This window comes from Uranotaenia lowii, chromosome 3, assembly GCF_029784155.1.
Source record: "Uranotaenia lowii strain MFRU-FL chromosome 3, ASM2978415v1, whole genome shotgun sequence".
NCBI lineage: Eukaryota > Metazoa > Arthropoda > Insecta > Diptera > Culicidae > Uranotaenia > Uranotaenia lowii.
Window position 1 is genome coordinate 50,202,060 of NC_073693.1, and position 13,999 is coordinate 50,216,058.

The 13,999-nt window shown below is 35.5% G+C and overlaps 1 protein-coding gene across 1 annotated transcript in view; it reads right to left on the reverse strand.

Moving 5' to 3' along the window:
* Positions 1–1,739: 1,739 nt before the first annotated feature.
* The window catches only part of LOC129752168 (mucin-2-like), a 107,377-nt gene continuing 95,117 nt past the window's right edge, over positions 1,740–13,999 (reverse strand). Inside the window, exon 2 of the mRNA XM_055747959.1 lies at positions 1,740–3,676. Within this exon, the coding sequence (XP_055603934.1) occupies positions 1,740–3,676 (1,937 nt within the window). The remainder of the gene's footprint in view (positions 3,677–13,999) is intronic.

The window sequence follows — 13,999 nt, forward strand, 5'->3', positions numbered from 1 at the left end:
ATGGAGTCCATGCCATATCTCGAAACGGACCGAAACTTGGCTGGAGGAGAACATGAAGTTTTGACCGAAGGATCTTAGGCCTCCGAGCAGCCCGGATTTGAACCCCATTGACTCTTTGATATGGGCGTAAAAAGTGAACAGGAAATTATTGCGAAACATTCTACAGGGCATAACTTTTTGCCCATTGGGTTAAAAATCAACCAAATTTTGCACACTTTCTCATTGATATGTATTGTTTACATGCTGTCAAACTCGAAGTCGAGTTTTCGATTCAACAAAAATGGAGGTGAACTAACGTAAGTCGAGAAAACAAATTCTTTCCAAACACCTGGAATTGTCTGACCTGTCGTCCTGGCAGTTGGGAAAAATATTGAACATTCACCATTCAACCGTCTCCAGAGTGTTGAAGCGGTGGAAGCGGTTCCAGGAGCAGTTGACGTTGAACCACGGCAAAGGAGCTGGAAGGAAACCGGGACGAGAACAAAAAGACGGAGGGAAAGGTGAAGCGAATGATTAAAGCAAATCTCAACGTCTCAAGCCGTGATTTGCCTAAAAAGATCAGCATGTCGCAGAGCTACGTCCAGAATCCAAAGAAGAGAGCTGGACTACATACATATAAGGTAGAGAACTTACCAAATCGCGATGAGTAGCAACAATCGACGGCTAAAACTCGGGCACGGATGCTCTACGTGAGGATGCTGACAAAATATGGCTGCTGTGTGATGGATGACGAAACGTATATAAAAGCCAATTTTAAGCAAATTCCGGGGTTGAAGTTTTTCCACCGGCAAGAGCAAGTTCGATGTGGATGACAAATTTAAGAAGAAGAAAATGTCGAAGTTCGCCTCCAAATATTTCGTTTGGCAGGCCATCTGCTCTTGCGGACTGAGGAGTGAGCCTTTCGTGACAAAAGGCAATCTGAGTGCTTCGAGAAGCGCCTTTTTCCGTTCTTGCAGCAGCACGACAAAACTCCGTTATTTTGTCCCGATTTGGCATCATGCCATTATTCTAAAAGTGTCCTGGAGCGGTATGAGGCCAACTCGGAAGGAGTTGGAGGAGCAGTACTGGGCAATAATGAAGCGGGAACTTCGGAAGAGGAAGAAGACAGTCAAAGAAGAGAAGGACATGTTAAGAAAATGAAAAAAAAAAAACTGAGAAACTGAGAAACTGGTACCGGATGACACTGTAAAGACTTTGATGGATGACATGGTCTGTGGTTCCTCTCACTTAACTATTGATTCTCTGAATGTCAGAGGCTTATATTGCGTAGGTATGCTCCCGATTTTGAACTCGCCGGACAGAGTGGTTAAGAACGAAAGTGGACACATCGAGTGATTGTTTCTTAACATTTTTATCTACATACCTAAATGAATAAAAAAAATTAAATCATTTTAATATCAAGAAAAGTGTTTTTTAACCTTAAAGAGAGATTTTCGATTTTTATGGGTCATACGGTTTAACGATAAGAAAGGGAGGAAGAGAATAATTGTCATTGTAAGTCGAGTACTGGGTCGTTGAGATGTGTAGAGAAAGTCATCACTAACGTGCAAATACTTAAGTTTGTAGGATAAACATCCACTCGATGTAAAAAATGCTACCACATTAGCTACTTATTATGAGCCTACTTATTATGAGCCTAAAAATGTAAGTTTTCTAAAGCTTAGTTGACTAGAAATAAATTGACTAGAAACGAGTTGACTAGAGAGCTAGAGAGTGTGTTCGTGACAGTCTCCCGAAGTTTAAGCAGTAATAATATCAATGTCTTCATCTTCATCGTAATCATCATCATCATCATCGCCCATCTCGTCATCGACCGTAGTGGTCACCACATCGATAGTCGCGTTACTGTTTTCATCGTGCAGCGATAGGCGTTTGTGTCGTCGTGCCTCCTCGGTCGGTTCAAGGTCATGATCATCCGGGGAGAGTGCTTTCGTGCCATCGCCGTCGTCACCATCGTCCTTGTAGCAGGCCGACTCCAGATGTTTGTTCAGGTAGGACTTGAGGGCGAACGTTTTATGGCAGCGTTCGCACTCGAAGTTCTTGTCGGTTGAGTGGGTTTGCATGTGGGCTCTCAGGTTGGATCGATCGGCGAAGGCCTTACCGCAGTGTCCGCAACCGTAGGGTTTTTCGCCGGTGTGGGATCGGAGGTGACCTTGGAGCAGCCAGGGTCTGGAGAAGAGCTTGCCGCAGACGCCGCAGCTGTGCGAGAGCTTGTGGGTTAGCAGGTGCATTGCGAGGGCTGGCATTGAGACGTAAGCTTTGCCACAGGTTATGCACTTCTTGGCCGATTGGGAGTCCAGGGAACGATGGGTTTGCTTGTGGCGTGAGAGATTGCTGGAGGTGGCGTACTGTTTGCCGCATTCCGGACATTTGTATTTGCCTTTCGGGACCGTGACTGGGGAGGAGCATTTGCTCGTTTGCTCGGCGACTGGTTCCTGGTCACTGGATTCGCTTCGGTGTTCTCGAGCCGTTGGGGATGGTTTCTTGCGGTTCTTGGTGCGTCCATCGCTTGAGATCAGATCGTCGTAGGTGTACAGCTCGGCTGCTTTTGATTTGGCTGACTCGGATGTTGCCGGTGTCGTTGTCGAAGAAACGGAGTGGTCCACTTTCAATCGTTTGTTGGTTGGAGAGCTTCCGTTGGAAGATTTCTTGCTACGTTTGATTGTTTGGTGGTTGGAAGACGTTACTTGTAGCAAGTTGTGGTTGCCACCGGAGTTGTTTGTTGGAGACGAGGACTCCACGCTTTCGGTGTCGGACGAATGTTCCGAGGTGGGCGGCGTGGGTGGAGCGGCTCCAGCGATGGTTTCCATCATCGGAACACCAGTGATGGTGGTCGTTATTTCGTAGCCCGGTATAATCATCGATATCGGTCCGGATCTCTGGGGAGGACACTGCTGCTGTTGCGTCGCACTGCTTCGGTCCACGATATTTATGATGTTGCCATTTTGAACCAAAGTAGGCTGTTGGTCACGTGTCCCATTGTTGTTGCCACTCATCTGCTGTTGTTGTGACGCGATAAAATTCACCGTCGGTTCCGACGACGAGCTCGGGGTCGGAGTAAGAATCGTGACCACGCACGGGGCCGGAAGTGGGGGCAGGCTCTGCGATAAGGACAATAAATCATGGGCCGCCTCGGTTTCTTCGATGCTCCGATCGCGGAATATCGGCGAGTTACTATCATACTGGAACGAGGATGGGCTACTGGCTGCGGATGAGGATGTCGACGAAGGGGACGACTGACGACCTGTTGTTATTGTTGCTGGTGGTGTCGATGAAGGAGTTGGGGTTGGGGCCATCGTTGGAGCCACCAAAGAGGCCGCAGGCACCAGGAGCGACCGGGTGCCGGGTGATTTATCTCTTTTCTTATCGGATGAAGGCGGCTGAGGCGGCGTGTAAATTAGCATCTGTTGTTGTTCTCTTTTATTCGAATAATTATTATGACTTCGGTTGCCGCCGGATTTGAGCAGCACCGGAGCTGGAGTTGTTGTTGCTACTGCTTGAGGCGACGTTGACGACGACTGGTGGTGGTTTGAGGAAGCACTTACCGTTAAATATCTTGAGTTGGAGCTGGAGGAGGAATTGGCGTTATTGCTGTTACCGCTGCTGACATTGGCCGTCGAGGGGGTTGGCGCCGCACACTTTATGTTCCGGTAATCGCTTAGCTGGATCGAAAAGCCTAAGGGGAAAAGGGAAAACAAGCGAAAGAAAGGTAATTAAAATTAAAGCCACGACTTTGGAGGTTTTGAGATCTAATTAGATAGCTCGGATAAAATCCTTATGCATATAAAGGTGAAATTCACGGGATGAGGCTTGCAGAAAATGGACCAAATTCTGGTTTAACGAGAATCGATGAGGGAAAGCGACTTTTTAATGCCTTCTAATTTGCTAAACAAATAGACGGAGATTTGCATCGAAAGATTGTGGCAACTCGAATCAACTGATGAGGCCTGATCAGCCGTTTACGGGATGATTTACGCACTTTTAACGTGTCGTTAATTTTATCGAACGCTATTTTCGGACTATAAATCATAATTTTGAATCAATTGGTTTTACCAATTTCTAGATTTGTTATGTATTTTAATAGAATTGTTGTGTTGTGCAAACTAAACAAATAAAAGAGTCCCAAAATTGAAAGATCCTTCATTTTATGGAGGCTCAATTTTTATCATTTTTGTCAATATTGTCATATTTGTCATTTTTGTCATTTTATTCATTTTTTTCATTTTTGTCATTTTTGTCATTTTTTGAAATTTTTGTCATTTTTGTATTTTTTGTCATTTTTGTAATTTTTGTCATTTTTGTCATTTTTGTCATTTTTGTCATTTTTGTCATTTTTGTCATTTTTGTCATTTTTGTCATTTTTGTCATTTTTGTCATTTTTGTCATTTTTGTCATTTTTGTCATTTTTGTCATTTTTGTCATTTTTGTCATTTTTGTCATTTTTGTCATTTTTGTCATTTTTGTCATTTTTGTCATTTTTGTCATTTTTGTCATTTTTGTCATTTTTGTCATTTTTGTCATTTTTGTCATTTTTGTCATTTTTGTCATTTTTGTCATTTTTGTCATTTTTGTCATTTTTGTCATTTTTGTCATTTTTGTCATTTTTGTCATTTTTGTCATTTTTGTCATTTTTGTGATTTTTGTGATTTTTGTGATTTTTGTGATTTTTGTGATTTTTGTGATTTTTGCGATTTTTGTGATTTTTGTAATTTTTGTCATTTTTGTCATTTTTGTCATTTTTGTCATTTTTGTCATATTTGTCATTTTTGTCATTTTTGTCATTTTTGTCATTTTTGTCATTTTTGTCATTTTTGTCATTTTTGTCATTTTTGTCATTTTTGTCATTTTTGTCATTTTTGTCATTTTTGTCATTTTTGTCATTTTTGTCATTTTTGTCATTTTTGTCATTTTTGTCATTTTTGTCATTTTTGTCATTTTTGTCATTTTTGTCATTTTTGTCATTTTTGTCATTTTTGTCATTTTTGTCATTTTTGTCATTTTTGTCATTTTTGTCATTTTTGTCATTTTTGTCATTTTTGTCATTTTTGTCATTTTTGTCATTTTTGTCATTTTTGTCATTTTTGTCATTTTTGTCATTTTTGTCATTTTTGTCATTTTTGTCATTTTTGTCATTTTTGTCATTTTTGTCATTTTTGTCATTTTTGTCATTTTTGTAATTTTTGTCATTTTTGTCATTTTTGTCATTTTTGTCATTTTTGTCATTTTTGTCATTTTTGTCATTTTTGTCATTTTTGTCATTTTTGTCATTTTTGTCATTTTTGTCATTTTTGTCATTTTTGTCATTTTTGTCATTTTTGTCATTTTTGTCATTTTTGTCATTTTTGTCATTTTTGTCATTTTTGTCATTTTTGTCATTTTTGTCATTTTTGTCATTTTTGTCATTTTTGTCATTTTTGTCATTTTTGTCATTTTTGTCATTTTTGTCATTTTTGTCATTTTTGTCATTTTTGTCATTTTTGTCATTTTTGTCATTTTTGTCATTTTTGTCATTTTTGTCATTTTTGTCATTTTTGTCATTTTTGTCATTTTTGTGATTTTTGTGATTATTGTCATTTTTTGTCATTTTTGTCATTTTTGTCATTTTTGTCATTTTTGTCATTTTTGTCATTTTTGTCATTTTTGTCATTTTTGTCATTTTTGTGATTTTTGTGATTATTGTCATTTTTTGTCATTTTTTGTCATTTTTGTCATTTTTGTCATTTTTGTCATTTTTGTCATTTTTGTCATTTTTGTCATTTTTGTCATTTTTGTCATTTTTGTCATTTTTGTCATTTTTGTCATTTTTGTCATTTTTGTCATTTTTGTCATTTTTGTCATTTTTGTCATTTTTGTCATTTTTGTCATTTTTGTCATTTTTGTCATTTTTGTCATTTTTGTCATTTTTGTCATTTTTGTCATTTTTGTCATTTTTGTCATTTTTGTCATTTTTGTCATTTTTGTCATTTTTGTCATTTTTGTGATTTTTGTGATTTTTGTGATTTTTGTGATTTTTGTGATTTTTGTAATTTTTGTAATTTTTGTAATTTTTGTAATTTTTGTAATTTTTGTCATTTTTGTCATTTTTGTCATTTTTGTCATTTTTGTCATTTTTGTCATTTTTGTCATTTTTGTCATTTTTGTCATTTTTGTCATTTTTGTCATTTTTGTCATTTTTGTCATTTTTGTCATTTTTGTCATTTTTGTCATTTTTGTCATTTTTGTCATTTTTGTCATTTTTGTCATTTTTGTCATTTTTGTCATTTTTGTCATTTTTGTCATTTTTGTCATTTTTGTCATTTTTGTCATTTTTGTCATTTTTGTCATTTTTGTCATTTTTGTCATTTTTGTCATTTTTGTCATTTTTGTCATTTTTGTCATTTTTGTCATTTTTGTCATTTTTGTCATTTTTGTCATTTTTGTCATTTTTGTCATTTTTGTCATTTTTGTCATTTTTGTCATTTTTGTCATTTTTGTCATTTTTATCATTTTGTCATTTTTGTCATTTTTGTCATTTTTGTCATTTTTGTCATTTTTGTCATTTTTGTCATTTTTGTCATTTTTGTCATTTTTGTCATTTTTGTCATTTTTGTCATTTTTGTCATTTTTGTCATTTTTGTCATTTTTGTCATTTTTGTCATTTTTGTCATTTTTGTCATTTTTGCCATTTTTGTCATTTTTGTCATTTTTGTCATTTTTGTCATTTTTGTCATTTTTGTCATTTTTGTCATTTTTGTCATTTTTGTCATTTTTGTCATTTTTGTCATTTTTGTCATTTTTGTCATTTTTGTCATTTTTGTCATTTTTGTCATTTTTGTCATTTTTGTCATTTTTGTCATTTTTGTCATTTTTGTCATTTTTGTCATTTTTGTCATTTTTGTCATTTTTGTCATTTTTGTCATTTTTGTCATTTTTGTCATTTTTGTCATTTTTGTCATTTTTGTCATTTTTGTCATTTTTGTCATTTTTGTCATTTTTGTCATTTTTGTCATTTTTGTCATTTTTGTCATTTTTGTCATTTTTGTCATTTTTGTCATTTTTGTCATTTTTGTCATTTTTGTCATTTTTGTCATTTTTGTCATTTTTGTCATTTTTGTCATTTTTGTCATTTTTGTCATTTTTGTCATTTTTGTCATTTTTGTCATTTTTGTCATTTTTGTCATTTTTGTCATTTTTGTCATTTTTGTCATTTTTGTCATTTTTGTCATTTTTGTCATTTTTGTCATTTTTGTCATTTTTGTCATTTTTGTCATTTTTGTCATTTTTGTCATTTTTGTCATTTTTGTCATTTTTGTCATTTTTGTCATTATTGTCATTATTGTCATTATTGTCATTTTTGTCATTTTTGTCATTTTTGTCATTTTTGTCATTTTTGTAATTTTTGTCATTTTTGTCATTTTTGTCTTTTTTTGTAATTTTTGTCACTTCACTTTTGTCTTTTTTTAATTTTTTTTTTCATTTTTTGAGTTAGATTAGCAAATAAATTTATCCTTTTTCCGGAATAAGCTTTTTTGAAGTGTTTTTTTTTTATTTTAAAATCGAATCACGGATAGCTTACAACTTTTTCAAACTATCAAAACCAAAATTCTTACTCCCTTATAAAATCTTATTGAAAGCAATGTTTCCATTGAACGGTACACAGTATTAAATAATCTTGTGCTTTTACATGTTTTAGCCTGCAAATAATTGGAACAAGTTATTTCTACTAAATTTACATGACTTATGACGTAATGTAAATTCCGGAAAAGAGAAAAATGCCATTGTAAATTTACATGACCATATCAATAAAACCGTTCCGGCTCATTATTCTTTTTTAATTTTTGAATCAATAACTTATCAACTTCTAGCCATCAGCCTTACACAGAGCATGACAATGATTTAAAAGATGTTCATAATGTCTATGTTTACTCGAAATTCACGAGCTCCACACTTGAAACAGATTCGCATCAAATCGAACTTGCTGCTTACCGGTCGGCCGTTCGGTGTTTGTTTGTGAAACGATTCTGCTACAGGGTGTATCTATCTGAATTTTCTTTTATGTTTCGTTCATAGTTTTTGGATGAATGGTTTTTTTTTTCAAATCATTTTCTTTTCCAATATAGGTAGCATTATGTTCACCTAGAATGTTTTTTTGAATACTTGTTTATGATTCGTTGTACATTGAAATGTATTTGCAAAATGATGGAATTTGAGGAAGGGGTAATGAAGCGAGTCATTTGTTTGTATGAATATTAAACAACTCAAAACGATTCACTTATATAATAGTCCATGAGCCCGATTTTTTTAATTAACACGTTTATACTTAAATCCATGAAAAAAGAGAAAAGTAGCTTTATTTTGCTGAAATTTTTGTAACAACAAATTAAGAATATTGTTGACGCTTTTCTGCAATTTTTTTAAATTCTTACCAAAAGTTTGACTACTTTTTGTGCCATTCATTTTGAAATGTTAGATTTCAAATCAACCTTATCGGTTAGAGTTATTCTTATGTTTAAAATATGTTTAGAAATGAACATGAAGGGAACTGTATAGCTTAGAACAATAAATCACTCCTATCCAATAATGTCTATAAATTTCTCTAGAGTAATATACTATTTTTAGGTTTTTAAATTAAAGCAGTAAAACATTATTTGTTTCTTGGTGAAAGTTTTTTTAAAGATTTCTTTTCACTTTTCATTTATAAAAATTGGAAAACAATAAGACACACCCTGTGCGCGACTGCAATGCTTTTGATTTCAAACATCGTTTCATGCAAAAGTCATGTAAAATTACAACAAATTGACCCGAATGAGGAAACGCATGGTTTTTTCAGGGCTGCGTTATAGTGTACAGCACATCTGACCGAATTTTACATGAAATCAAATTTTACATGAAATGTAAAGCTCAGTATTTTTTTCTGTGTACCTATCGAATTGATCATCAACAATAATTATTCAGCATATTTCCACCAGTTGCCAGATCGTTCGATGGTTGGGCAATGTCCCAAAGTACCAACACGATAGGCCTTCTAGAGTCCTTCCTGACGTCGATGTTGCCGCAAAGTCCAAAACTTGGAAAGGCATGGTCTCTGGCTTAAATATATGCACTATAATACACAACACAATCGACCTCTGGCAAAACTAATTGCTGCTCAGTTCAAAAGGTAAAACGACACCCGAACCTTCTATTCTAGAATAGGTAATACACAAGGCAGCAGAAAATTGCGTGTACTTTGCCAAAATAGCAGCGGCGGTGCAGCGATAAAATTAATTTATTACGCAACGGTTTCGAATTGGTCCGACTCTTCTGGCTTCTGGCTGTTGGCTTCGGGTTGGAGCAATAAAAGGCCTTCTAGGAAGCCTCTTCCGGTGGACTGGCTGGACACACAGTTGGAATTAAAGACACACCTAGAGGAACCGATGCCAATAGCAAAGGGACCACCGCCGCCGTAGGGTCGGTTTATTTCCTTAACTTATGAATATTTCATATTGAATCTGCAGAGTTTAATTGCAAACATTACCTATTTAAATGACACATTGTTGTGGATGCGGTGGAACCAGGCTTCGATTTGTTGGATCTAAGTACTACTAGCTGGTTTCCCGATGCTTAAAGTGGACTTTATAGACGTTGTTGTTAGTGTAGTCTTCAATCCGGGGTGATTTCACAGCATCGATCGTTGATAAAGGTCTTATGGGGGACCATCAACAATTCGATTGCTTGTAAACCGTGTACAACTAGTCTAGCTAAAAACGATAGAGAAACAAATTTTTACAGGGCTCAACGGTTTTTAGCAAAATCATGGTATGGTATAAGGATTGTCCAGCTCGTGACAAATCCTACTTGCCATACCGTATATGGAATTTGCTTCGGCAACGATTGTTGTGATTTCAAAATCAAACGCAATACTATTTTGTATCGGAAACTACTGATAATAAGTTCATATTTATTCATGTCAAGTCTTATAAAAAGGTCAGGTTACAAGAGTGATTGATATGACGGATTATCCATCCGTCATATTGGGAACACTTCCCTAATGACTCCCTATCTGTTCAACTGGCAACAATTCCAGGGAACACTACGAATTCACTGTTTGTCGATTCAAGAACAATAGCGAATTGACGTTCTCTCTCACTTGCGACTCTCTGTTGTTGTTTACATTTGCCACGCGATTCGTCAGTCCACAATAATCGCCGCTAGGAAAACATCGGTCGTTCGGTCGTCGCGAGTTAGTTTCAACAGATATGTTTTGAAAAACTGAGTTCCGCATCCAATTCAACGCCTAAATCCTTTACTGAGAGATTTTTTGTTTTCGAAACGATATTCTCGGAAGATGTTACTCATCTTGAAAATATCTGCTAGCTTTCCCCTTCCTTTTGCCGTATAAAACTCCTTTCCCGGAAGCTGCTTGTAGTCGGCTTTGACGTAGGTTTCGTCTTCCATTACCACGCAGTCAAACTTCGTCAGCATCGTCGTGTACAGCCTCCGGGATCGCGCTTTGGCCGTCGTATTTTGTTTATCATCGCGATTTGGAGTACTTCTTGTAAGTCGATAGTCCGGCTCGTTTTTTGGCTCGATGCACGGTTGTTGACGATACACCCAGCTTATTTGCGGCATCTCGGAGAGAGAGGTTAGGGTTTCGCTTGAAATTACCGGCAACTCTCTTTGTCGTCTCAGCGGATTCCGGTTTTCGATTTCCCCCCGATCCAGACTTCCTGGCTGTCGATAAACGTTCCCCAAACACTTAAATTACATTTGTAACGGTTGATTTGGCAACTTTTAGCGATTTTGCCAGCTTTGCGTGCGAGTAGCTCGGATTTTCGCGATGCGCGAGAAAAATTTTGATACGCTGCTCTTCTTCCTTGGACGGCATTTTGACAACTGAAGAGTGAATTCAAAATCAATATAGGGGCCCTTCAAAATGAGGGGTGTTCAGGTTTTTTTGAATGCAAAATTGAAAGAAATACGTCAAGTTGATATTGATCAAATTTTGACCGTATCACCCCTTATGCGTCACTATCAATGAGGCACTGCATTGAACATTTTAACGCAGCATCAACAGTGATGAATATCACCCTTAAAATTTTTATTTTTTATCATTTTTATCTGAAGTCGAATCGAAATGAAGTCCTCGCATTTAATATTTCTCGCTTTAAGAAAAGTTGTATTCAAAAGAAAACGGCAGAAATGGACCAAAGTTATTGATGAAAAATTGGATTTTCATGATCGGATCTGGCCCAAATTTGACATGAGATTTTGTTCTAGACCTAGGATCAACTTAAGCCTGCAGCTCATAACATTTCACAAATTTGAAATTTCCCTTTCCAATGTGACAGGACCATTTGTTTTTCGCATCAAACATTGTGAAAAAAGACATCAGAGGTTTTTTTTATACTCTTTTTATCCAGGGATCAACAGGTTAATGTGCACACTGAACTTATCAACATGTTTTTAAGAAAAGTGGTTGTCAGCTTGTAGAGGAATGTAGGCTATATTGGGGCACTTTTAAATGTATTTTAGAACTTCTATGAAATCTATTATATAAAATTCTCTTGTAACGGTGTTTGTAGTACTACTCCTCCGGAATGACCCAACCGATTCAAATGAAATTATTTTTAGAATATTCTGTGGGCATGTGAATCGGTTTATATCGAATAAAAACAACAAAAAGTCGCATCAATTGTCCGTAATCATTGAATTTGTAATAAATTGAATCAAATTAAAGTCATGGCCTTCATTTTTTTTCGGGATTTTCTTTCTTTTGGGCGCCGGGCGGTTTGTTCGAGGTGTCGCGAGCAAACGTCGTAGGAGGTTAGTAACTATGGCATAGCATACTGTTTAGTTGGAATATTTGGGCGCGCATTTCTCAACCAAGCATTATTTCAATGCATGTGGTGGCCATATGAAGCCTAGATGTGTTTTTTCTTCTTGATTCCTAGATCATTTGTACAGCACATGGTTATTAATGACGCTTTGATGTGACCCAGATTTATATTTTGCTGAACAAATCTAAACCTTTTAAACGATTCAAAAAAAAAAAACCATTTTAAATTTGTGTTAATTAAAGAATGAATTGTTGTAAAAAATACATATATGAATTTAGTACTGATGCATATGAAATATTGGTATGACTCTTTGCGGACATTTGAAAAAAGGAAAGTGGGAAGATTTACATAATATTTTTACAATTTTTCGAACAAGTGCAAATGTGCTTAACGGAAGATGTATAAAGCGCCTTTAAATTTACAGAACATCAACCAAATCCGTTGAAAATGAACAGACAAATGAACTGAACAAGAGCTTTTACTTAGATTTTTTTTTTGAAACAATATGAAAGTTGAACTGTGATGATATCCGTTTGCACTAGCCCCGATGTTTCCTTATTGAAAATTACAATTTATAATTAAAAAAATACACTTGAATGTTTTTTAAGGTTTCGAGGTATATTTACATTAAAATTTCCAGAAAATAGAATGAACTCATGAAATCATCGTAGCCTTAACAGATTAGTTCTTTTCGATCTATTTAATTTTTTAAATTAATTAAATGTTATTGAATCTTGAAAATATCACATAAACTTAAATGAAATCGCAGATCACCTCCAACACTGTTCGGGAAATTTTTAAATCCGGACACCCCAATGCTTCAGTTAGAATCTTTAAAAACAATGGTTTGAATTGACAGACATTTCCTTTAGGATAAAAAAGAAAAAAAAAAGCTGTATCTAATTCGCTTGAATAACAGAAAATCTAAACATATTTTTCTCTTTCAAAACCAATCGTTTTCATGATTGATTGGGTTAATGTTCAAAAGAATTTAATTTGCAGTTTTTGCTCGAACAAATAAAAAAAACGGTGATTTTTTTTTGGACATGATTTTGATGAAAATATGAATATTAATAACCACTGCTTCCAAAGGTCAGGATAGTGAACAAAAAACTGCTTGAAAATGGTTAGTAAAAAAATCTTCTCCAATGTGTTTTTATTTCTTCAGTTCTAAAAAATATACTATCCAAAGCTACTCGGGCGCTGAAAGTGCTGCGTCTGGCAGAATATTGGGCAAATACTCCCGATATTCTAAATTCTTTTTCCATAAAGTTTCATTCACAATAAATTCCAATTAATGAGGAACTTTTGAATTCGATTTAAACCTTAATGGGAACATGAAATAGCGGAATAAGTAAACTAAATGGTAAACAATAAATGAAACATACATATTATCAACATACAATTCGATAGAGTTAAGCGGTAAACGGAAAGGAGGGAAATGTAAAAAAAGACTAGGACAAGTTCACAAATGCGAAATGATTAACAACTCAATATTTAATGATTTTTAGAATTAAGCAGCGAAAAAAAAAATGGAAAATGGATGCCAAGTTTAACATGGTAAGACGAAGTTTACCGGGTCTGCTAGTCTATATATATAAAAAGCAATTTCTGTGGGTTTGTTTGTTTGTTTGTTTGTTTGTTTGTCCTCTATAGACTCAGCCGTCTTAAGAGTTAGAGAGCTGAAATTTGGCATGGATGCTCATTAGGACCAGGAATGATGAAAAATGTTTTCAGATTTTCGGATGACCCCTTCTGAAGGGGGTCGTCCATACCAGACAAATATTGTTTGGGCGTTTTTCATGTCATTTTTCGTCGGATCGTGATGAAAATTTGCACATAGGGGTTTTGAAAGGTAAGCAATCGACTTCAGGTATTGAATTTGAGGTCAGGGGTCGGCAAAAGGGGTCGTCCATATTAACTTTTCAATATTTTGTGATATTGAAGTTAGTGTACATCGGATTGAAACGAAAATTTGCGCTCGGATGTTTTTAGGGACATGCAATCGATTTGAGGTATCAAATTCAGCGTAAGGGGCCGGCAAAAGGGGTCGTCCATATTAAATTTTCAGTATCTTAGTGATATTGTCGTTTATATACATCGGATTGGGATGAAAATTTGCACATACGAGTTATTAGGGACGAACAACTGATTTCTCTTATCAATATCAAAATCAGGGGTCGGCCAAAGGGGTCGTCCAT